This window comes from Cervus canadensis, chromosome 18, assembly GCF_019320065.1.
Source record: "Cervus canadensis isolate Bull #8, Minnesota chromosome 18, ASM1932006v1, whole genome shotgun sequence".
Classification (NCBI taxonomy): Eukaryota; Metazoa; Chordata; class Mammalia; order Artiodactyla; family Cervidae; genus Cervus; species Cervus canadensis.
The window spans coordinates 11,079,729-11,105,605 of NC_057403.1; the positions used below are offsets into that span (position 1 = coordinate 11,079,729).

General features: G+C 42.4%; 1 protein-coding gene and 1 long non-coding RNA gene across 8 annotated transcripts in view; one reads left to right on the forward strand and one right to left on the reverse strand.

The window, feature by feature from the left end:
* Nucleotides 1-376: 376 nt before the first annotated feature.
* On the reverse strand, nucleotides 377-25,120 carry LOC122421107. Its single transcript, XR_006263443.1, has 4 exons — nucleotides 24,905-25,120; nucleotides 7,950-7,955; nucleotides 2,988-2,994; nucleotides 377-390 (listed from the first exon to the last, which is right to left on the reverse strand). It is a non-coding gene; the product is annotated as an uncharacterized LOC122421107 (long non-coding RNA).
* Nucleotides 11,632-25,877, forward strand: part of LOC122421102 (zinc finger protein 211-like) — a 50,725-nt gene continuing 36,479 nt past the window's right edge. For 3 of the 7 annotated variants that reach the window (XM_043436897.1, XM_043436903.1, XM_043436904.1), the window contains exons 1-2: nucleotides 13,015-13,142; nucleotides 24,131-24,257. In XM_043436897.1, coding sequence (XP_043292832.1) covers nucleotides 13,035-13,142; nucleotides 24,131-24,257 — 235 coding nt within the window. In that variant the 5' untranslated portion in view covers nucleotides 13,015-13,034. Of the gene's footprint in view, nucleotides 11,873-13,014; nucleotides 13,143-21,333; nucleotides 23,029-23,709; nucleotides 23,908-24,130; nucleotides 24,258-25,877 lie in introns of those variants that run through there. The other 4 variants (XM_043436902.1, XM_043436901.1, XM_043436900.1 and 1 more) reach the window with 4 other exon arrangements.

The following is a 25,877-nucleotide window of genomic DNA, read 5'->3' on the forward strand; positions in this document are numbered from 1 at the left end:
TGACCACAAGTCTATTGATAATTGTCCATTGTTAACTACCTAGGCTTAAGGCATATGAATGACGGGTTAACTTTGATTGCATCTTTCTTTTCCTTTGTTCAGACTAGTTTCAGGGAATTTGGGGAGGTGGGTTTGGGCACTTAGGGTATATAAGGTTTTCAGAAAAACTCGTCAGGGTCCTTGGCTAAACAGAGACTCTGCCGTGGGCCCGCTGGTGTAGTAAACTGCACTCCACTATCTGCGTTGTCCTTCTGAGTGAGTTTGTTTCCCAGAACTTGTGGCTACAACAATATATCTCAGCATGAGAAGACTATGTGTTGCTTTTGGATGGAGTAAACTAGTAGTCTATAGGTGTCCATATATCCAGTTATATCAAATACGACTGAGCAACTGAACTGAAGTCCATTTTCATATAACACTCTGTGGCTTCCTGGGTGATTTGAATACCTTATGTCAGGTGAGTGTATGCTCCTCGGTTCTGTCTCGTCACAACAAAGGTTTGGAGCGACGGACATCAAAGCCCTCGACGCATTACAGCTCTCGGGTCTTGGACAGACCGTGTTATAGCTCTCAGGTCTCAAACAGACTGAGTTATAGCTCTTAGAGAAAGCAGTGTTACAGCTCTATTTTATTTACAGGATAGCAGGAGAATCCATCCTCGAAGCGTGAGGGCAAGCTAACCCAAAGAAGAGAGTGGAGGAGCGCACCAGCCAGCGCAGGGAGGGGCGGTGGGGGGTGGGGAGGGGGGGTGCGCAGCGCTTGCGTGCAGGGGAGAGGGAGAAAGAAAGCTCTTTGGATCCTCCTTTTACGTGTTTTTCCTTCCCCCTGGGCCTGCCCTATGCAAATTGGGCTTAGGCAGGAGTGCTGTTTGTTCTACCTGAGGTCTTCACTCCGGTCCTCCGACCTTCCTTTGTTCTATTTTCATGGGCTTTTCCCTTCCTTGTCTTTTAGCCACCGCCATTTTGGGCTCCTGTTTCCTATTCTAACTACTTAACACCTTATAATTTTTAAAACTCCTAATTGCTTTCTCTCTCCCTTTTTATTATTTTTCTCAATTGTCCCTCTGCCTCCACAGAGGATTGGTTCCGGGAGTCCCTGCCTATACTGAAATCATTGGATGCTAAAGTTCCATAGTCAGCTCTCTGATTCTGAAGTTTTTGCATTTATGATTCTTCCAAGTATAGATCCTATAGTCATCTGTATTTATTGAAAAATATCCATGTTAAAAAAAAATCCATATATGAGTGGACCCAAGCTGTTCTAACCCATTATTAGATCCAGGATTAACTGTACTGTATGATTATTCTAACATGTTGAATATTTAAAATAATATCAACACCACCAAACCCAGATACAGATTAACAATTGATGCTTGCCAAAGAGGGGGGAGGTCCATTGATAAAATAAGTGAAGGGTGTCAGAAGTGATAGATTTCTACTTATAAGATGATTGAATTTTTGACGTGGAAACGGAGAGCGGCGAGTGGAGGTCCCAGCGTAGCGTGAGTTTCTGTCTTTGGTTTCAGACCTGCCTTCTCTCAGTCTGCTTTTCTTTGTACCCCGGGTCTGAGGGTCGTTCTGACTCTAAATCCCCGCTCCCGCCTCACCACCCCCAGCAAATTCAGACGTCTCCGTAAGCGGCGAAGGGGCGCCTGCCTTTTGCTTTCAAGTCCGCACTGAAGCCGGTTCCTGCTTTTGAAACACTGGAACGCTGCGTTTCGCACCTTTTTCCGGTTTAAAACCGTTTACTGACCTCACTGACCCTTCTACCCTTTCTACACCACATACAATTCTATTAAGCGAGGTGGTGTATTCGCTCCATGTTCTTCAGCCTCTCCTTCTCGGGCCCTGGAGGCCTCGCTGGCCGCCCCGTTCCCGGAGATGCCGCCTTCTCTCCCTGGTCCAGGGATTCTGGAGAGCCCGCCCCGCTCCTGAGACCCCAGTTCCTTCCAGCCCCTCTGTCCTCACGTCTCCTCAGACCTTCCCCTGATCCCTGGTGGCAGGAGGTGACCTGAGCCAACCACGTGACACCCATGGTTCTTAGGCCTCAAATAACGGCCGCTGGAATTTGGCTCTTGCGGGAAGGTCTTTCTTAAAAAAGAAGAAAAAAAAAAAAGATTGAATTTTTGAATGTAATGCACAGCATGATGACTCATTAACAAAACTGTATCTTATATTTAATTAATTAATTATTTATTTATTTAGATGAGTCGCTTGTGGGATCTAGTTCCCTGACAAAGGATAGAATCCTCATCCTCTGTAGTGTAAGTGTAGAGTCCTAACCACTGGGCCGCCAAGAAAGTCCAAAAACTATACTGTATATTCAGAAGTTTCTAAGAGAGTGGTTCTTAAAAGTTCTCATCATGGGAAAAAAATTGTAACTCTGTTAACTAAACTTAATTTGTTAGTTAGTGCAGTGTATGTGTGGTACTTAGTCGCTCAGTTGTATCCAACTCTTTGTGACCCGAAGGACAGTAACCTGCCAGGCTCCTCTGTCCATGGAATTCTCCAGGCAAGAATACTGGAGTGGGTAGCCATTCCCTTCTCCAGTAGATCTTCCTGACTCAGGGATTGAACCCGGGTCTCTTGCATTGCAGGCAGATTCTTTACCATATGAGCCACCAGGGAAGCCAATATCAGATCATGTTATACAGTTTAAAGAAATATAGTGTTCCATTGCAGTTATATGTCAGTGAAATCTTTTAATTCTCTGATGCTCTTACTTTCTCTATGAAACCCAGATTTTTTTAAAAAGTATTTATTTTTATTTATTTTGGCTGCACAGGGTCTTAGTTGCAATATGTGGGATCTAGTTCCCTGACCAGGGATTGACCCCAGGCCCCCTGCATTGGGAGCATGGAGTCTTAGCCACTGGATCATCAGGGAAGTCTGAAACCCAGATTTTTAATTGATGTCATTTTTCATCTGTCTAAAGAATTTCCTTTATTATATTCCCACAATTTTTCTGTGTCTAAGAAAGTATTTCACCATCACTCTTAAAGATTAATGTTACAAAAAAAAAGATTAATGTTACGGATATTAAACTCTAGATTGGGGATGTCCACCCTCCCCAAACCCCATCATAATCACCACACCCACTGCACTTTAAATATTTTAACTCCACTCCATTCTTATTTGCCTGATTTCTGAGGAAAATTCAAATATAATTGTTTTTGTTGCTTCTCTATGAATAGGCATTTATTCCTGTGGCTTCTTTGAGGATTCTTTTTTATTTCCTGCATTTGAATGTGATAGACCTACCTGTAGGTTTTTTTTAATTCAATCTGTCTGATGGTTTGTGAGCTTTGTGGATCTATGGGTTGGTATCTAACATTAATTTGATTGAAGCTTCTCCATCATTATTGCCTCAAGAATTTCTTCTGTTCTTTTTTCTTTTTCTCTTTGTCATGTTTCCATATGTGTATGTTAAACCTTTTGCAGTTTTCCCACATTTTTGAATGTTCTGGTGTTTTCCATTTTATTTTATGTCATTTCTTGTTTGCTTTTTAGTTTTGGAAGTTTATACTAAGAGAACATCAAGCTTAAACATCCTTTACTCAGTTGTGTTCAGCCTGTGAATAATATGTGCATCACAGTCATTCTTCATTTCAGTTACAGTATACTTGACTGTAGCTTTGTTTTTTGGTCCTCTGTTAGAATTCTCATTTCTCAACTTACATTGTCCTTCTGGTATTGTATGCTGTTTTCTTTATTCTTTAGCAGAGGTTAATTAGCTTATTCATAATTATTTTATATTTCCAATGTGATCATCTTAACATCCATGTGATATCTGATTCTGGTTGTGAATCTTTATCTCTTCAAACTCTGTTTCGTGGGACACTGCAGTTATTCAGTAGGCTCCATAGTTGCAAAAGTGTTAGATAAATTAGACTCTGTAGGTACAATTATTAATATGTTTTGGTGAAGATAGAGTCCTAAAATTCCTAAATTCTATCCAATGTCCATTCTTTTCCCTGGATCCACTGGATTTTTTTAATGTGATATTTAAATGTCATATATTGTGTACTGAGTTCCTCTGGGCCAGTGTTACCATTCACCCATCCTGACTCAGTTAGAAGTTGTATAGTTTGTGTCCCATGTAGTCTTTCAGCTTGCAATGGAGAATCCTTGGGGCTTTATGGTATGGACATCACTCTCGTCTCAACATAAAGTGCTCAGAGGTACCCTGGAGAAATGAACGGCAGCTGGGTGAGGGCTTGATATCAGGTCTGTGTTCAAGTCATACAAGAAAGAATGACTTCCTTCCTTTGGACAAGTGTCATGGTGCCATTGTCAGTGGCTACAAATCACTTCTCACATCTTTGTCTATTCTTGACCTTTTGTCAATTTGTCATTTCTACTACTTCCCAGTTTTAACTTCACTGCAGCCTACGATTCCTGCAACTGCTTCCTCAATTTGACTCCAAGCCTATTTCTGAACATACTCCTGGGCAGTGGTTCTTTCACGTATCTGACATGGACTTCTGTTGTCATTCCTTCCTCCAAAAAAGTCAACAAGGACTTCTCTACCACTTATTTGTTTTCAGGTTCTTGGCATGGAGTCCAGGATAAGGAGACACTTTTGGAACAGAGTGAATTGCAGAAGAAGTCTCACAGATGAGGACATCCAGCACAGGTTTGCCTCCTGAGAAGGTCCAGCTGTGTAAGATGTGCATCTAGTCTTGAGAGACATTTTACATTTGGCTGAAGAACAAGGAACAAACAGCAGGCAGAAAACATGTGTATGTGGGTCATGTGGGAAATAATTCTGTTTCACTGCCAACATTCAGCACCACCAGAAGCAGCATGTTGGGGAGAAATCCTGCCAATATGATATGGGCAGACCCACATTAAAATTATTTATTTATTTATTTATTTATTTGGCTGTGCTGAGTCTTAGTTGTGACACTTAGTATCTTTTAGTTGCAGCACACTTTACCAAAGCTGGGAGATCAGTAACCATAGGAAAATCCACACTGCAGAAAAGCCATATCAGTGCAAGGAATGTGATACATCTTTTACCCATAAGTACTCTTTCATTGAACATCAAAGAACTCATACTGGAGAAAGGCGTTATGAGTGTAAAGTATGTGGCTTTCATTATCATCAGGGCATTTACAGGGGAGAAAGGCTATATAAGCCTGGAGAATGTAGGACATCCTTTAACCAAATCCACCACCTCAGTTCCCATAGGAAAATCCATCTTGGAGAAATTTATGAGTGCAGTGAATGTGGGAAATGTTTTATTGATAGTTCAAGTCTTCATTGTCATCAGAGAGTTCACACTGGAGAAAGGCATTATGATTGCAGTGAATGCAGGAAATCTTTTATTAGTAAATCCAGTCTCTTTGTTCATCAGAGAGTTCACATTGGAGAAAGAACATTATGAATATCCCAAATATGGCTGGCTATGACTTTGAAGGAGTTTAACGTTCGCTTCAGTTCAGTCGCTCAGTTGTGTCCGACTCTTTGTGACCCCATGAACCTCAGCACGCCAGGCCTCCCTGTCCATCATCAACTCCCAGAGTCCACCCAAACCCATGTCCATTGAGTCGGTGATGCCACCCAACCATCTCATCCTCTGTCATCCCCTTCTCCTCCTGCCCTCAATCTTTCCCAGCATCAGGGTCTTTTCAAATGAGTCAGCTCTTCACATCAGGTGGCCAAAGTATTGGAGTTTCAGCTTCAACATCAGTCCTTCTAATGAACATCCAGGACTGATCTCCTTTAGGATGGACTGGTTGTTAGAAGGTGCAAAGAATCTCTGCATCAAATGAACCCTTTCTAGAGAGGAAGAACAGAGATACAGTATCATCTGTTTGTGATCTCAGCGATCTTGGCACAATGGGTATGGATCTGGGATTGTGTTGCCTGGTTCAGGATTTGGGGAGTCTGGTCATTTCACTCCTCTGCTGCCCCTCCCCACCGCCAAGTTTGGGGACTGAAAGAACACCTCCATCCTAACACTTCAACACTCCCACCCCTACCCCATAAACCCTGCCAATACCATAGCCAAACCAATGCTGTGAGGGACTTACACAAGTGCCCACTACTGCCAGACCTTTCATGAGAGTGGTTCCTCTACACTCCATGTGTACACTGACTTCTACCCCTCAGTGCAAGGACTCTGTCTCCTGTGTCCTGACCATGAACTACACACACCTTCCTGCCTTACCACCAGGGACTCCAGCTTCATTTCCACCCTTGCATGTCACCCTCCTGCTTGGGAATTTCCTCACAGGGACAGCCAGGCATTGCAGACTGGGTCACCCCAGACTTCTTCACCACCATATGCAATGTTTGGTTTCCAAGGTCCTTTCCATCTTCATATACAGACTTCAGCATACTCCTTGTTGTTGCTGATTAGTTGCTCAGTCGTGTCCAACTCTTTGTGACCCCATGCACTGCAGCACACCAGGCTTCCCTGTCCTTCTCCATCTCCTTGAGTTTGCTCAAATTCATGTCCATTGAGTCAGTGATGGCATCCAATCATCTTGTCTTCTGTCATCCCCTTCTCCTCCTGCCTTCAGTCTTTCCCAGCATCAGGGTCTTTTCTAATGATTTGGCTCTTCACATCAGGTGGCCAGAGTATTAGAACTTAAAGTTCAGCTTCAGTCGTTCCAATGAATATTCAGGACTGATTCTTTGGATTGACTGGTTTGATCAACATGTTCCTATTACTCCATTATTTAGTTGACCCACAGATGGTTCTAGTCAAAGTGAGGGACACTGAAGGAATAAGAGCGTCCACTGTGGTCCTCACATGGCCTGGTTCCCAGGTTCTTCCTCTTGTCCTCTTTACTGATCTTCTCGCTGCTCCTTCCATCCCCACACCCTTCCATAAATGTAAGAATGTAAGTCACCAGATGATTGTTAAGCGACAAGTACTTGCCTACCCATTTTTGGGACCCACACTAGGCCCAGCTATCTTTTTTCTTTATTTTTAATATTTACTTTTAATTGGAGGATAATCACTTTACAATGTTTTGCTCGTTCTGCCATACAACAATGTGAATCATCCACAAGTATAAATATGTCCCTTCCCTCTTGAATCTGCATCCCTTCCCCACACCCAGTTCCACCCCTCTAAGTTGTCACAAAGCACTGGGTTGAGCCCCTAGTTCTATACAGCACCTTCCCAATAGCTATCTGTTTTATGTATGGTAGAGGATATTTCAGTTCTATTCTCTCCATTTTTCATATCCTCTCCTTCCTCCAGTGTTTCCGTAAATTTCTGTCTGTGTCTCTATTCCTGCCCTACAAATAGGCTCATCAGTACCATTTTTCTAGATTCCATGTATATGCATTAATATATGACTTTTTTTTCTTACTTCACTCTGTAAAATGGGCTCTAGGTTCATCCACCTCAGTAGAACTGACTCAAATTGATTCCTTATTATGACTGAGTAATATTCCATTGTATACATGTACCACAACTTCTTTATCCATTCATCTGTCAGTGGACATATAGTTTGTATCCATGTCCTAGCTATTGTAAATAGTACGCAATGAACAATGGGGTCCAAGTTTCTTTCTTTTTTTTTCCATTTTTTTTTTTAGTTGGAAGCTAATTACTTTACAATATTGTAGTGGTTTTTGCCATACATTGACATGAATCAGCCATGGATTTACATGTGTTCCCCATCCTGATCCCCCCTCCCACCTCCCTCCCCATCCTATCCCTCTGGGTCTTCCCAGTGAATCAGCCCTGAGCATTTGTCTCATGCATCCAACCTGGGCTGGTGATCTGTTTCACACTTGCTAATATACTTGTTTCAATGCTATTCTCTCAGATAATCCCACCCTTGCCTTCTACCATAGAGTCCAAAATTCTGTTCTATACATCTGTGTCTCCTTTTCTGTCTTGCATATAGGGTTATTGTTACCATCTTTTAAAATTCCATATATATGCGTTAGTATACTGTATTGGTATTTATCTTTCTGGCTTACTTCACTCTGTATAATGGGCTCTAGGTTCATCCACCTCACTAGAAATGACTCAAATTGATTCCTTATTATGGCTGAGTAATATTCCATTGTATAAATGTACCACAACTTCTTTACCCATTCATCTGTCAGTGGACATCTGGTTTGCATCCATGTCCTAGCTATTGTAAACAGTATGCAATGAACACTGGGGTCCATGTTTCTTTTTGAATTATGGTTTTCTCAGGGTCTATGGTGGGAATGTACATTGATATCGCCATTATGCAGAACAGAATGGAGATTTCTTAAAAAGCTAAAAACTACCACATGACCCAGAAATCCAGCCTACCTTAAACTCTAAGACTGAATGCATGCTGACACCTCCAATGAAGACTGTAATATAGCAGTATGAAATCATTATGATTTTAGTTGCATTTCTCAGGATTTTTGATGTTGAGTGTTGTTGGTTTTTAATGTCTCTTTTCCTGCGTGTCTTGTTTGGATATCTTTCTGTTCCTATCTTTTTGCCTACTTTTATTTTGTGGGATTAACCCATTTTCCCTTTCTGTGACAAAGAGGAGAGCAGGGAAACAACAAAGATATCTGTGACATTTCACTTATTCTTCAATAATGTGAGTGTCTCCTGCATGGAATTTGAATTTGGAATACTGAGAGAACATGGTTCTCATGTTTTCCTCAATTTCTTTGCTATACATAATGTAATGATCAAATACATTATACACATTTAAGATAAATGTATACTACTAACATAAGCTACCTCAATCTTAAGTGCAGACATTCAGTTACAAAGTAAATCCTTTTTTGATATTTAGCTTAATATTATATTTATATTATAGTGTTTGCCAATTTCCATGAGTGTAAATACTTCCACAGCCAATGTCGGATTGCAAACATAATGTTACTGAACATGGAGTTGGGAAGCATTGCCAGTAGTGCACCAATGTATACTTTCCCCCCTTACAGGTTTGGTAGCCAAAAATAACTTTCAAGAATGCTACCATAGTTGAATGATCATATGGTGACAGGTTTTGCATATTTTAAAAATCATTTTATGGTTGTGTAGTAGACTTAAATTTTACATATTTAAAATGTAAATTTCAATATTCTGATACTTTGTGTATACTCCTCAAACCAGTTTCTACCTGCCATTTTAATTCATCCTCAACATTAAAATTACTGATGTAAGAGCATATTCCACTTTTTATTTATGTATTTTTTTTTATATTCCACTTTTTAAAATATATAATTTTATTTATTTTTGATGGTGCTGGGTCTTCATTGTTGCACAGGCTTTTTTCTAGTTTCTAGTTGTGGTGCAAGGGCGTCTCATTGCAGCGTGCTAGAGCAGGGCTCTAGGGCACTCGGGCTTCAATAGGTTTTGCATATGCGCTTAGTAGTTTTGGTTCCCAGGCTCTATACCACAGGCTCAATAGTTGTGACCTCTGGTATTTCCTGGACCAAGGATTGAACCCTTGTCTCCTGCATTGGCAGACGCAGTCTTTACCACTGAGCCATGAGGGAAGCCCACTACTTTTGTGATGACTATTTTCAAATGTTTATATAAATGGAATGACTATTGGGTCCTACCCCTTTGTGAGATCATTTATCACATTATCAGGCAAGTGTATGCTCCTTGGTTTTTGTCTCGTCACAACAAAGATTTGGAGTGATGGACATTAAAGCCCCCCTCGGCGTGTCACAGCTCTCGGGTCTTGGACAGACCATGTTATATAGCTCTTAGATAAATCAGTGTTACAGCTCAGTGTTACAGCTCTATTTTATTTAGAAGACAGCAGGAAAATCCATCTTCGAGGCATCAGGAAAGACATGAAGAGAAAAGAGCCCCAGTGTGCACGAGAGAGAGAGAGAGAGAGAGAGAGAGAGAGAGAGAAAGAGCGAGCGAGCTTTGGCTCCTCTTTTTATGTGTTTTTCTGTTTGTTTCACCTGAGGTTCTCACTCTGGTCCTCAGACTTTCCTTTGTTCTATTGTCCAGGTCTTTTAGCCACTGCCATTCTGGACTCCTTTTCCCTATTCTAACTACCTAACAATATCATGCATTTTTTGTGTGTGTTTTTGTAACATCATGTCATCTGGAGTGTGAGTAGTTTAAGAAACAGAATGTTCTAGTTCTAGGTTTTATGTGGTGGACTGGTTGGAGGCACAGTGGGACAGACAGAAAAGTTGCAGGAGCCTGAACCCTGTTTAGTAGGAATTTGCTTGCTCGCTCCTGGCCCTAGAGCCTGGCAGAGTGAGGTCTGCTTTATCAGCAGCTGGTTTCCAGTGAGCAGGTTCACATATACCCCAGCCAAGGAGAAGATATGCTCTGGCTCCACTGACTCCATGCCCCAACATGTTGCTGGATCTGGTGCGTCAAGACCAGGGTAAGGACTTGATTTTGGGGAGCAAAGTCAAGTTCCAGGGCAGAGCCCAGGCTGGGCTGTGGTGGCCATTGTTGGCAGTTACTCCATGGATGCATGAGGAGCAGCCCACATTTTTGACGGCTGCTTAGCCATAGTTTACCCACCCCCAGCATACCTTCAGAGAAGCCACCCTGGCCCTGCCTCCTCCCTGTGGAACTGTGCCAGGCAGGGCAGGAGTGGCAGAAACTGGAGACACTGATCAGCTGTGAGGGACAAAGGGGTCTAGTCTTAGAGTCGGGATAACATATTAATAATCGCTCAGCCTGAATACCAAAGAAAGAGCCCAGAGACAAGGACAAAGACATCACAAGGTCCAGGAGAGACACACCACCGTGGTCAGACACAGCAGGCGGGATGTGGCGGTAGGCTTTTTTTTAACTGGGGAGGATAGGGAGGTTACTTGCTTTAGAGGGAATTGAGGTGAGGTTGGCTCATCAGTTGACAGGGAAACCAGGAAAAAAGCAGGCCACTCACAGTCTCTGAGAAACTCAATGTGAAGTAATTACTATCTAATGACAAAAACAAGGACTATCTGGGGCTAGAGCAAGAAGGTAGGTATTGACAGATGAGGCTTTATTGTTAAGTGAAAGTTCAGGCAGGTAAGTAGGGTATAGGTGAAGCGGACTGGTGGGGCAGGAAATATACAAAGAGGAAGAATACAGCCATTTTGGGTGTCCTGATTATCCATCATTGTTTCTCACTTAGTTGCACACCATCACTGACTATGCAGGCAAGACAGCCTTTTCTAAGTGTTTTCCCTCTTGTTCAGCTGTAGCAGGCCTGCCCAGTATCAACTTTCCACATTCCCAGTCAGAATCCTGTAGTCTTTTTTTCTTTTCCCTGACCATAATTTATAGATGACTTGAGCACTTCAGGCTGCATGCATTTCAAGAGCAATAAGATAATGTTTTCTTACTTCCAGTTACCAGAGGATGTCAGCTGGATTATCCCTACACTTCAGTGATCAGTATGATTAAAGATTTAAATTCTCTGAAGCACCCACCCCTATTTCGTCATCGACTCCCCATGTCTTTAATGAGGACGGAGGCCCCCGACACGTGATTTCCCAGCGCTCCTCCCAGTGCTGCTTGGCTTTCCTCCTTGGGCTCCCAGTGTGGCGCCATTCCTTGAGGCCTTGGCACTACATTACCCAGAAGAACTTGCGCTAAGGCGAGGTAGAGCCCTTGAAAATTCAGAAGCTGCGCATTTCCTGGAGGCCGAACATCTGGCAGTGTGACTTCCGGCGCGTTTATTTAGACGTTTTGTTTGTTGTTGAGACCGTGGGGCTGGTGATAAGCTTAGTAGTGAGGAGTTTGCTGGGAAGTGAGGGGCGTAAGGGGGAAGCGGAGCCTTCGTGCACACTGCACAGGGTCTGTTCTTAGGGTCGGGGAGGTCACCTTCTGCGGGGAGTTATCGTACCGAAACCGACCTGGTCGCTCCACTTTGGAAGCTCCGTTCCGCCCACAGGCTCGGATGGCGGCGGCTTCGCTGCCGGCGCCACCTCAGGTAAACGCTCTGCCCTGCCCCCTTTGCCGTCAAAATATGAATGCCCCGTGTGAGAGCGCCTGCTCAGGTCGCTTTATCTCAGGGCCCTCTTCCACGACAGGGCTGAAAGCCTCTTGCAGGCCTTCACGGGTGATGTCCTTATTTCCGAGGACCTGTATAATATGTGAGTGAGGCTTTGAGGTGCAACTGAAGCAGGAATGTTGGGGAACCTCAGGTCAGTCCAACTTCTGTGAGGAACAAAGTTTGCGGGCAGGCTTCACCTGGAGTGGCAAATGAGAGATTATAATTTCCTGCATAGACCCTCTGGAAGCGGTGAAGAGTTCTGAGCACAGGAGGAACGTCATCTGAATTTAGTTTTTTTAAAATTAGGCTCCAAAACTGTTCAGTGAAGGAAAAGTCTGTTGGTGGGTGATGATTAATTTGAGGCAGAGGGAATTTCTGGCTTTTCCTTGCTCACAACTCGTAAGAGGTAGTACTGAGGATGGAGTCACGAAGAAGACCTTAGCCAGCCACCGTGCCGTTCCCAGGGCTCTGGTCCCAGGCACAAGTCCTGGGAAAGTTGGAGCCTCTGGAGCGTCACCCAGGTCACCTTCCTCCATGGCCTGGCGGTTCCCACAGATTTCCAGGACTGCAGAAGCATTTTTGGTAAATGGAGGTTGTCCCTGTCCCTCAATTATTCTCAAGCCGATGCACACATTCTTTGTATTTGAGAAGGGTTTTGAGGCTCTTCACCTGCCATTTACCCAGACCCTTGGTTTGGGAACCCTGGAGAACCCCACGTTCAGGGTCCTGAATGCAGGCTGGGGTTTGTTGAGGTGGTTTTTATTTTCCATCATCAATGGGAGGAAGTGTGGAACTGGTCATTTTTAATGTGAGGCTGAACTGGTTTAGGTAAGTGCGGGTATTTTTTTTTTTCTTGGTGGGAATAAACAGTAGGGAAGAGCAGGATTTTGGCTTGAAACGACTACCTGTGTTTTCTGGAGCCAATGGGAGGGTCAGATCAAAGGAGGGAGGTTTTTTTTTTAACCCCAGGTTTCAAGAGGCCCCATCTGACTGGGAAGTGGGGGAGATGTGCAAAGAAGTTGGATGGTGGTTTTTCGGGAGTGAGTTTGTTCATTGTTTTATTTGTCCCTATTGTACCAGGGCAGTGTGACCTTTGAGGATGTGGCTGTGTACTTCTCCTGGGATGAATGGTGTCTTCTTGATGAGGTTCAAATACACCTGTACCTTGATGTCATGCTGGAGAACTTTGCACTTGTGTGCATGCTGGGTAAGGCCTGCACACCCACCTCCTTCCTCTGAGCTAGGCTCTGCCTTTCTCCTTTTCCCCTGGGGCAGTTATGTCCTTCTCACATATGGACCATGGGCACTACTTTCTCAAAATGCTGAGTTATGTCCTGTGGTTAGTATAGCTAGGAAGAGTGCAACCTCAGTGCCAGAACACCTGTATCCCCAAATTTGCAGTTCAGGATTCAGGGTCAGTAGTTTTTTTGTTTTTATAATTTTATTAAAATACTCTGTTCAGTTCTCAACTTTATGTTAATTTTTGCTGCACAGCGTAGCTACTAAGTTTTTTTTATACACACACATACACACAGACATGTATATATATTCCTTATTCGTTTCCCTTACGGTTTATCACAGGTATTGAATATAGTTTCCTGTAATATGACATCAGGACCTTGTTTACCCATGCTATGTTTACTAGTTTGCATCTGCTAATCCTATATTCCCAATCCTTCCCTCACTTACCTCCCTCCCACTTGGCAGACACAAATTTGTTCTCTATTCCTGAGTCTGTTTCTGTTTCCTAGGTATGTTTATATGTAGATATGTTGTGTCATATTTCAGATTCCATAAAGAAGTGATATCAAATGGTATTTGTCTTTCTCTTTCTGACTTACATCATTTGCAAATATTTTCTCCCAGTTTTTATGTTGTCTTTTTTGGTTGCTTTTGTTTTTAGAATACTTAAAAAAAATTTTTTTTTGGTTGCATTGGGTCTTTGTTGCTGGGAGGATTTTCTCTAGTTGTGGTGAGCAAGGTTTACAGGTTGGTTTCAGTACTTGTGACCTGAGGGTTTAGTTGCCCTGTGGCATGTGGAATCTTCCTGGACCAGGGATCTTATCCGTATCCCCTGCAGATATATTCTTAGCCATTGGACTGCCAGGGGATTCTTGACATGGATTTCGTTTATTGATTTTTGAATGCTACATTATCCTTGTGTACCTTGCAATAATCCCAGTTGGTCATGGTATATAATTTTTTTTTTCTTTACAGTTTTTGATTCAATTTACTGATATTTCATAGCATGTGGATCTTTTAGTTGAGGCATGTGAACTCTTAGATGCAGCATATGGTATCTAGTTCCCCGACCAGGGATGGATTCTGGGCCCCTTGCTTTGAGAGTTAGTAGTCTTAGCCAGTGGACCACGAAGGATATCCCACCTCTTTCATTTTTTTTCCCTTTTCTTTCATTTTTGATATTATTAATTTGTGTACTGCCTCATTTTCATAGTTAGACTGACTAGAATCCTTTTTATATTATTAGTCATTTTAAATAACAAGGTTTTTTTGAGCTTTGTTGATTTTTCTATATAGTAGTTTTAAAAGGTAAAAGCACAGATAATTGATTTTAGGTCTCCTTTTGTAATATGTTCATTCAGTGTTATAAATTGCCTTATAAACACTGCTTTCACTTACTTTGAGAAGTGTTGTGTTTATTTGAAAGTACTTAAAAAGTTTCTTCAATTCAGTTTAGTTGCTCAGTTGTGTCCGACTCTTTGCGACCCCATGAACCTCAGCACGCCAGGCCTCCCTGTCCATCACCAACTGGAGTTTACCCAAACTCATGTCCATTGAGTCGGTGATGCCACCCAACCATCTCATCCTCTGTCATCCCCTTCTCCTCCTGCCCTCAATCTTTCCCAGCATCAGTGTCTTTTCAAATGAGCCAGCTCTTCGCAGCAGGTGGTCAAAGTATTGGAGTTTCAGCTTCAACGTCAGTCCTTCCAATGAATATTCAGGACTGACCTCCTTTAGGATGGACTGGTTGGATCTCCTTGCAGTTCAAGGGACTCTCAAGAGTCTTCTCCAACACTACAGTTCAAAAGTATTAATTCTTTGGTGCTCAGCTTGCCTTATAGTCCAACTCTCACATCCGTACGTGACTGCTTGAAAAACCATAGCCTTGACTAGATGGACCTTTGCTGACAAAGTAATGTCTCTGCTTTTTTTCTTTTAATGTCTCTGCTTTTTAAGTGCTGTCTAGGTTGGTCGTAACTTTCCTTCCAAGGAGTAAGCGTCTTTTAATTTCATGGCTGCAGTCACCATCTGCAGTGATTTTGGAGCCCAAAAAAATAAAGTCAGTCACTATTGCCACTGTTTTCCCGTCTATTTGCCATGAAGTGATGGGACCAGATGCCATGATCTTGGTTTTCTGAATGTTGACCTTTAAGCCAACTTTTTCACTCTCCTCATTAACTTTCATCAAGAGGCTGTTTAGTTCTTCTTCGCTTTCTGCCATAAAGGTGGTATCATCTGCATATCTGAGGTTATTGATATTTTTCCTGGCAATCTTGATTCTGGCTTGTGCTTCTTCCAGCTCAGTATTTCTCATGATGTACTCTGCATATAAGTCAAATAAGCAGGGTGACAGTATACAGCCTTGACGTACTCCTTTTCCTATTTGGAATCAGTCTGTTGTTCCATGTCCAGTTCTAACTAACAGTTTTCTTAACATTTCTTTTTTGGGACTACTTCTCTGACCCATGTTTTATTTGAAAATGTATAATTTAATTCTCAAAATTTTGGGAATTTTTTCAGCTATCTTTGTGTTGCTTATTTTTTTTTTTTTGAAAGTTGCTCAGTCATGTCCAACTCTTTGTGACCCCATGGACTATATAGTCCATGGAATTCTCCAATCCTGAATACTGGAGTGGGTAGCCTTTCTCTTTTCCAGGGGTTCTTCCCAACTGTGTTACCGATTTTTGTTATAATTCCACTGTGCTCTGAGAAAAGACATTGTATGATTTCAGTTGTTTCAAATTTGTTAAGGTATGTTTTCTGACCTAGGATGTGGTCTATCTTGTGAATGTTATATGTCAGCATGAATATACTATTGTGCTGATTTTGAATGGAGTATACTTTAGGTGTCCTTACATCCAGTTGATTGATGATGGTACTTTTCAGTTCAACAGCATCCTTACAGAATTTCTGTTTGCTGAATCTGTTCATTTCTGGTAGAGGAGTGTTGAATGAAGTCTCCAACTATTACATCTGTTTCTACTTGTAGGTCTGTTTTGCCTCACATTTAAATATTCTGTTGTTAGGCATTTAAATGTTTTGAAGGATTATTTTGTAATCTGAAAAACTGACCCCTTTATCATTGTGTTATTCTCTTTATCCCTGATGACTTTGCTTGTGTTAAGTCAGCTTTGATATTAATATAGTAACTATTTCTTTTTTTTTTTTTTTTTTATCTTTTCCTCTTTTTTTTGACTGTGAGACATGTGGGATCTTAGTTCCATGGCCAGGGATTGATCTTGCACTCCCTGCATTGGCAGTGCAGTGTCTTAACCACTTGGCTGTGAGAGCCACATCCAGTCCTTGTGTCCTGGACATGGTGAGAGCAGCTGCTACTTCAGTTTAATCCCAGTTCATGTCCTGAACATGATTCCATGGACTGCCTCTTTCATGTATCAGATATACAGTTGTGATGATGTCATTCCCTCCAATAAAGTCAACCTGTTTGTTTTCAGGTTCTTGTCGTGGAGTCCAGGATGCAGAGACATGTTCTGAACAGAATGTATCTGCAGAGGGAGCATCACAGATTAGGGCTCCCAGGGCAGAATTGTCTCCTGAGAATACCCAGCCCTGTAAGATATGTGTCCCTGTCTTGAGAGACATTTTACATTTAGCTGAAGAGCAAGGAACAAATAGGGAGCAAAAAGAATACATGTGTGGGGCATGTGGGAAACAATTCTATTTTACTGCCAATGTTCAGCACCGCATTGGAGTGAAATTCTGCCAGTGTCATATTGGAAGACCTGCATATTTGAAAAGCTGTACAATCCATGCAGCAAGGAATCTGTCTACCAACATGGAGATTGGGAATGACTTACTGGCCTACATGGGAGTTCAGAAACAAACCACTAATACCAGGATGCCACAAAACAACAGTAAGAAGTATGATGCTGTTTTTCACAGTGGAAAAATTCATCAGAGCTGGGGAGGAGGCAAGATAGTCTCCAACCCCACAGACATGCTTGTTCAGGATGAAGAAGCCCTCACTGGTGAAGGATTTTGTGAGTTCAGCAAATGTAGGGAAGCCTGCACCCAAAGAAATAGCCTTATTCAGCACCAGGATGTTCGTGCCAGAGAAAGGTCTTATGAATGCAGCCATTCTGGAAAATTTTTTACCCACAAATCTGGCTTCCTTGCAGGTCAGAGATTTAACTCTGGAGGAACGCTATATGCCTGTCCTGAATGTGGAAAGTCATTTAGCCAAAGGAGGTACCTCAGAATCCATAGAAAAATCCACACTGGAGAAAAGCCTTATAAATGCAAGGAATGTGGTAAATCTTTCATCCAAAAGGGGAGGTTAATTGACCATCAGAGAGTTCACACTGGTGAACGGCCTTATGAGTGCAGTGAATGTGGAAAGTCTTTTGTTGCTCTGCGTGGCCTCCAGTATCATCAGAGAGTTCACAGTGGCGAGAGGCCCTATGGGTGCAGTGAATGTGGGAAATCTTTTATTGCTAAATCTGACCTCCATTATCATCAGCGAGTTCATTCTGGAGAAAGGCCTTATGAGTGCAGTGAATGTGGGAAATGTTATATTGATAAGAGAGGTCTTCAGTATCATCAGAGAGTTCACAGTGGAGAAAGGCCCTATGAGTGCCGTGAATGTGGGAAATGTTTTATTTTTTCAAGTGGTCTCCGGTATCATCAGAGAGTTCACAGCGGAGAAAGGCCCTATCAGTGCAGTGAATGTGGGAAATCTTTTATTGTTAAGAGAGGCCTCCAGAATCATCAGAGTGTTCATAGTGGAGAAAGACCTTATGAGTGCATTGAATGTGGAAAATGTTTTATTGATAGGTCACGTCTTCATCGGCATCAGAGAGTTCACAGTGGAGAAAAGCCTTATGAGTGCAGAGAATGTGGGAAATGTTTTACTGATAGGTCAGGCCTTCATCGGCATCAGAGAGTTCACACTTCTGAAAGGGCTTAAATATTGGTAACTCTTTAGCCAGAGACAGCTTCTACATATCCATAGGAAAATCCACACTGGAGAAAAGTCTTACAAGTGCAATGAATATAATACATCTTTTTTCCAAAACTGGAACATAATTGTACATCACAGAGTTCACAGTGGAGAAAGGCCTTACGCCTGCACTGAATGTTGGAAATCCTTTAGCTGAAGGAAGTACCTCAGTACCCATAGCAAAATCCATAGTGGAGAAAAGCCTTATCAGTACAAGGAATGTGATAAATCTTTTACCTGTAAGTACTGTTGCATTGGACATCAGAGAATTCATACTTTAGAAAGGCCTTATTAGTGTAATGTATGTGGTAAGTCTTATATATTCTGTCTGGCTTCCATTATCATCAGGGCAGTCACAGAGGAGAAACACTGTATATGTGCAGTGAATATAGGACATCCTTTAACCAAACCCACCAACTGAGTTCCTTTAGGATAAACCACGCTAGAGAAAACCCTTACGAGTGCAAGGAATGTGGTCAATCATTTTCCTGAAAGTGCCACTTGATTAGCCGTCAAGTAGCTCACACTGGAGAAAGGGCTTTATGAATATCGCAATATGACTGGCAGTGACATTGAGGGATTTGAGGTAGTAAGAAAGTGGGACGTACCTATGCAGCAAATAGACACTTTCTAGAGAGGAAACTGAAGCATAGAGATGCTGTATCATGTTTGTGATCTCTTTGCAATGGATACAGATCTGGGATTTAATTCCAGGTAACCTGTTTCAAGATTTAGGGAGTCTGGTCATTTTACCTCTTCCTGCTCCCTCCAGGTTTGGAGACTGAAAGAACACCTTGTCCATCCTGACACTTCTGCACCCCTCATCTCCTGCCTGATGAGCCCTGCTTATACCCTAGCCTCACGCTGATTATCTTTTTTCTGAAAACTAACATTGATGACTTTCCTGCAGATTCTTCCATTTAGCTACTCAACCAAACCAGTGCTGTGATTCAGTTTTTATTATTGCTATCTGAGAAAGAAGGGACATCCATCTCAGAGAGGTAGAGGGCTTTTCATAAGGGCTCTCTATTGTCAGACCTTTCGTGAGAGGGATTCCTCTACACTGCACATATACGCTGGTGGCTTTTCTGCTGCTCAGAGCAGGGACTCTTATATCCTGTGTTCTGACCATGAACTATGCACACCTGATGCCTGCATCACCACCAGGGGTTCCAGCTTCATTTCCACCTTTGCATAATTCTTGCAAACACTCTCCCCTTGCAAGTTCTTCACAGGGACAGCAACACTAAGCCAGGGACTCCAGACTCACTCGTTGGGTCACTCTACATTTTACACTGGCTTCACCACTTTGGGATGTGCCTGTTGTCCCATTATGCAGTTGACCCACTCATGTTCTAGGCAATGTGAGGAACACTGAAGAACTAAGAGCATCCTCTGTGGTCCTCACATAGCCTGGTCTCCAACATTCTTCCTGTTAACCTCTGCATGTCCTGTCACTTCTCCTACCCCCACTCACTTCGAAAAGTGGAAGTTGCCCAGTAATGATTGTTAATCAGTAAGAACTTGCCCCCCCCCCCCGCCCCCCGCATCATTAGGAAGCACAGTTGATGAACATTTCTAAAAAAATATTTTTGTTTGGAAACTTTCTTTACAGTACTTTGGTTCCTTTCATACAATGACATGAATCAAGCATAAGTATCTGTATGTACCCTCCTTCTTGACCATGCCCCCCCCCACTCCATCCCACCTCCCTTATGTTGTCAGAGAGCACTGAGTTGAGCTCCCTGTGTTATACTGCAACTTCTCACTAGCTATTTTACACATGGTAATTATATATTTCAATGATACTCTGAATTCCTCTCACCCTCTCCTTCACCTGCTGTGTCCATAAGTCTCTTCTCTATGTCTATATTTCTGTTTTCTCCCTGCAAATAAGTTCATCAGTACCATGTTTCTAGATTCCATATGTGTGCATAAGTAAACTATATTTGTTGTCCTTTTTTTGACTTTGTATAATGGGCTTTTAAGTTCATCCACCTCACTAGAACTGACACATCGATTATTTTTTATGGCTGAGTAATACTCTATATATATACCACAACTTCTTTATCCATTCATCTGTCAGTGAGTGTCTTGGTTCCTTCCATGTCCTAGCTATTTTAATATTGCTGCAGTGAACATTGGAACACGTGTATTTTTGAATTATGGTTTTCTCAGGGTATATAGTGAGAGTGGAAATTGATATAAACATTAGGGAGGACAGTATGGAGATTTGTTAAATGTAGGAATAAAGCTACCACAGGACCCAGAAATTCAATCTATGTTAAAATCTAAGACTGGATGCATGCTGATACCTCCAGTGAAGACCATGTGACAGCAGTGTGAAATCATGATTTTAATTGCATTCATCAGGATTCTTGAGGTTGAGTGTTGTTTCTTAATTTCTCTTTACCTATGTGTCTTGTTTGGAGATCTTCCTATTCTTATCTTTGCCTTCTTTTATGTCCCCATTTTCTCTTTTTTTGATGAATAGGAGAGCAGGTAAACAAGAAAGACATCTGTGAGAGTTCACCCATTAGCCAGTAATGTCAATGATGTCTGCACAGAATTTGGAATACTGAAAGAAAATGTTCTCGTGTTTTCGTCAATTTCTTTAGTATGCATGATGTAATGAGCAGATACATTATACACATTTAAGATAAATCTGAATTTTTAACATAGGCTATTTCAGTCTTAAGTGCAGACATTAAGTTACAAAGTAAGTCCTATTTTATAATGTTTGCCAATTTCTGTGGGTGTAAATACTCCCATAGTCAGTGTCAGATTGCCAGCATAATGTCACTTAACCTGGAGTTGGGAACCTTTGCCAGTAGGCCACCATTGTGTACTTCCCCCTTTTACAAGTTCAGTATCTCTATATATAATTTTAAGAATTTTACATTACTTGAATGTTTATAAAATGACAGGTATTGGATATTTGTTTTAAACATTTCATTGATGTATAGTTGACTTAAAATAAATTTTACTTATTTAAAATGTACGTTCTGATACTTGTGTACACACCTTGAAGCAGTGTCCTCCTGCCATTTTTAATTCATCCTCAGCGTTAAAATTACTGATGCAAGAGCATATTCTACTTTTAAAAATATATAATTGTATTTACTTACTTATTTTTGACTGTGCTATATCTTTATTCCTGTGCAGTCTTTTCTCTAGTTGTGGAGAGCGGTGGCTTCTCTTGTTGCACACTACCGGCTCTAGATCATGGGCTTCAGTCATTGTTCCCAGGCTCTAGAGCACGGGCTCACTAGTTGTGGTGCATGGGCTTAGTTGCTCTGGGGGCCTGTGGGATCTTTCTAGACCAGGGATCAATCAAACCTGCGTCTCTTGCACTGGCATGTGGGTTCTTTACCACTGAGCTTTGAGTGCAGCCCACCACTTTTGTGAGACTATTTTCAAATGTTTATATAAGTGGAATGATTATTGGGTCCTTGCCCTATGTTATATCATCTATCTTATCATGCAAGTTTTTTGTGTTTTTGTAGCATCATGTACTTTTGTGTTTTTTAAATTTATAGTCCCAGGTATCATGTCATTGCATACATCTTAGAATGCATTTGTAAACTAAGAGAGCCCTTAATGTAACTCCAATAACTTTATTGCACATGAAAGTATTCTAAATATTGCTGCATGTTAGCCCAACAGGGGACACAGTGGGACAGAGTTTGAATGCTGACCACCCTTCCATTGCGGCTGGATCTACAAACTCATGTACCAGGGCACAAAGGGGGATGAGAAATGAGATCTTGTTGGAAGATACAGTGGGAATTTCAGACCCAGCACAGCAGGTTTGGCCAGAGAAACACACAGACACTCTAGAGAGATGTTGGGACAGGCGTGTGAGATGGATGCCCAAAGTTCTGGGCTTGTTACAATATGGGTGAAAGATTGAGTTCAATGTTACAGTAAAGACAGCTGAGAATTTATACTCAAGAAGAAATGTTAGGGGACAGTGGATGGAAAAACACTGGCATGAAACACCATAAGGGCTGTTCTTTGCAAGCTGACTTAAGACTCTTGCCATAGAAATCAGATAAGCGTAGGAAACAGGTGTTTGACTAGATATCAATGTGGGAGTTATACTTGCTAAGTTGCTTTATCTCTTGTTAGGCTTCATCAAGCCTGTTAGATACCAACTTTCTGCATTCCCATTCAGGGTATTGTAGACTTTTTTCTTAAATGACTTCAACACTTCAAGCTGCATACATTTCAAGAGCAATAGGATAATGTATGTTTACTTCCAGTTACCAACGGATGTCAAGTAGGGTTGGTTTCAAGGAGTCTGAGATTATGTCTATAACACTTAAGTGATCAGTAGCATTAAATAATTAAAAGTAAAGCATTAAAGGATAGGCTGCTCTGTAGCACCCTATTTTCGTTCCCTCATGGGGCCCCCATCCTCTTTAGAATTGTGGAACCACCCTCCTTCACCTCAGGTGATTTCTCTGCGATCCTCGCGGTGCCGCTGAGCTTTTTCCCTTGGGGCTTCCAGAGTGGGGCGCAATTGCTCGAGGCTGTGGCACTACATTACCCAGAAGATTTTGCGCTAAAGCCACCTTCAGCCAATGAAAATCCAAAGGCGGTGCATTTCTTAGAGGCGGAACATCCGGTAGTGGGACTTCCGGTGTTTCGGTGGCTGACATTTTGGTCGCTACTGGGACTGTGGAGCTGGTGAGAAACTCCGGAGTGTGTTGTTGGAGAGGGAGGTGAGGGACTAAGGCGAAGTTGGACGCTTTGTCCGTACTGCGCAGGGTTGCAGGCGTCGCCGTCGGCCGAGAATAACCGTGCCGAGTCCGACTCGGTTGTTCGACTGTTGTCGCTCCGCCCACAGGCTACTATGGCGGCGGCTGCGCTGTCGGCTCTACATCAGGTAAACGCTTCGTGCTCCGGGTTCTCCCCTGCCCATTTCCTCACTGAAATACTGTTGCCCAGAGTTAGAAGCGACTGCTCAGGTCGCTTTATCTCAGGCCCCTGGTTCAGAATATGGAGGCCTTCGGAGGTGGTGTCCTTATTTCTGAAGACAAGTGTAATGTGTGGGTGAGGCTTGGATGCAGCTGAAGCAGGATCCTTGGGGAATCTATAGTCCATACTGTTTCGGTGAGGAGCAAAGTTTGAGGTCAGGCTGCAGCTCGATTACTAGATGAGAGGTTGTATTGTACCTTTCTTCTTAGGGCCTTGGGAGCCGTGGAGTTTTGAACAAAGGAAGGACACGATCTCGTCGAGCTTTTAAAAGTTCTCCAAAGACTGTTCAGTGGAAGAAAAGTCTGTAGGGAGTGATGAGTACTTTGAGCAGAGGGAAGTTGTGGCTTTTCCACGGTAGCATATGGTAAAGGGTAGCACTGATGATGGAGTCACAGAGGAGAGGTTAGCCAGTCAGCTGAGGCTCCCTGGCCCTGGTACCAGGCAGCGGCCCTGGCATGTCCTGAGTCCTTGGAGCACCGCCCTGGTCACTCTTCTCCGTGGCTTTCGTGTTCCTGCAGATTCCCAGGGCTGCAGAAGCACTTTTAGTAAGTAGAAGTTGTTCCAGTCTCTCACTTGTTATCACCCCTAGGCGCAAATTCTCTGTATTTGAGTAAGGTCTTGGGGCTCTTCACCTGCCATCCTACCAGTTTTTTGGTTTGGGGACCTTGGGAACCCCATGCTTGGGTTATTGAGTACAGGCCTGCTCTGTGGAGGAAGTATGGAACATTACTCCTGGAACTCCTGTCAGTCCATGGAAGTGCTTTGAGGTGAAGCTGAGCTGGTTTAGGTAAGTGCAGGTCTCCTTTTTTTCTGGTGGGAATAAGCAGCAGGGAAGAGCAGGATTTCAGCTTCAAATGACTGCCTGTGTATTCTGGAGGCAGTGGAAGGTTCAGATCAGAGGAGGTTTCCAGGGGGTTACATCTACTGGGCTGTGGGGAGATACATGGGGAAATAGATGGTGGCTTTTCAGGAGAGACTGTTCATGGTTTTATTTGTTCGTGTTATACCAGGGCAGTGTGACCTTTGAGGATGTGGCCATGTACTTCTCCTGGGAGGAATGGTGTCTTCTTGATGAGGCTCAGATACAGCTATACCTCGATGTCATGCTGGAGAACTTTGCACTTGTATGCATGCTGGGTAAGGCCTGCACACCCACCTCTATCCTCTGAGCCAGGCTGTCTTTCTCCTTTCCCCTAAGGACAGCTCTTTACTCCTCACATCACCGCTTTCTTAAAGTGCTGAGTTATGTGCTGTGGTTAGTATGTCTATGGAGAGTGCATCCCTACTCCTTAGTGCCTGAACACCTGTAGCCCAAAATTGCAGCTGAGGATTCAGGGTCAGCAGTCTTTGTTTTGTATTTAATTTTATTGAATTATAGTTAATTTACAATTTTGTTTTAATTCCTGTTGTACATTAGGTTCTGCTGGTTATCCGTTTTAAATACAGTACATGTCAGTCACAAACTCTCTAACTATCCATGCCCTTCTCCTTTCCCCTCTGGAAACAGCAAGTTCATCGTCTAAATCCTTGAGTCTGGTTCTGTTTCGTAAATAAGTCTGTATGTATCAGTTTTTTTTTTTTTTTAATTTTCTTTGAGTGATATTATATGATATTTGTCTTCCTTGCCTGAGGTCCTTTCTCAGTGACCTGGTTTAAAGAGGCCCTTCCCTGGAGAAGGAAATGGCAACCCACCCCAGTATTCTTGCCTGGAGAATCCCATGGACGGAGGAGCCTGGTGGGCTACAGTCCACGGGGTCGCAAAGAGTCGGATATGACTGAGCGACTTCACTTTCAGTTTCAACCCTCAGCTGAGACAACTTTCAGCTCTTGTGTTTGCTATTGATTGTTTTCTTGAGTTCTCAAAGACCTGTGACCATATTTTTTTTAAGTTGCCTGTTTTCTAATTGCATCACTTTACACGCTGTTGTCTAATAATATGTGGTATTTAGAATGCCTTCTTAATTATTTTGAGCAGCCATTGCCTGTATTTTCTTAGCACCTCCTTGATTTTCTTACGTGAACTCATCTGACAGGGAAATGCAGCTTTTTTGTTTGCCCTCTCTGCATACTGGACCGTCTGAGTCAGTGTTCTAACTAATCCCTGATGGTCTCTGAGCTACTGTTCTACCAGACTCAGTAGTTATGTGCTTCAGGAATTTTTCGGTAGAATTGGTCCTATTAGGAGACTCTTGGTGTCACCTTTGTTATCTTAAAAGCTGGTCCCTTCGCTGAGGCTCTTAATTTTTTGAAAACTTGATTCTATTTCAGCTGAAAATTGGCAAGGCTATTTAAAAAATTGAGGAAAGCCGTTTAAGAAATTGAAAAGTAATCACAAACAACATTGGGTAGTTGTGACTTTCAGATCTGTATCAGTTGATTTTTGTGCTCTTTTCCCTGTGTACGTGGTGGTTCTATTTTTCTCCAATAAAACTTTTTATTAAAAAAAAATAAAAAAAATAAAAAAATAAAGAAGCCCTTCCCCAACACATACACACATTAGTCACTCTCTGGGACGTTATCCTGTTCTAAAAGCACCTTTGAGGTGTCCTGGTTGTTTGCTTACTTGTTTATGAACTGCCTTCCCCACTTAGAGTGCTAGTATCCGAGAGTGCTTTTATACCTGCTTCACAGCTGTGTTCACAGCCTGGAAGAGTGCCTGCTGTATAGTAGGTGCTCAGTGTAATCTGGCACATTAACTGGTTGAGTCGCTTTTCCAGTGAACAGATAGAAATATGTTGTTTCTTCCCACAGAATACT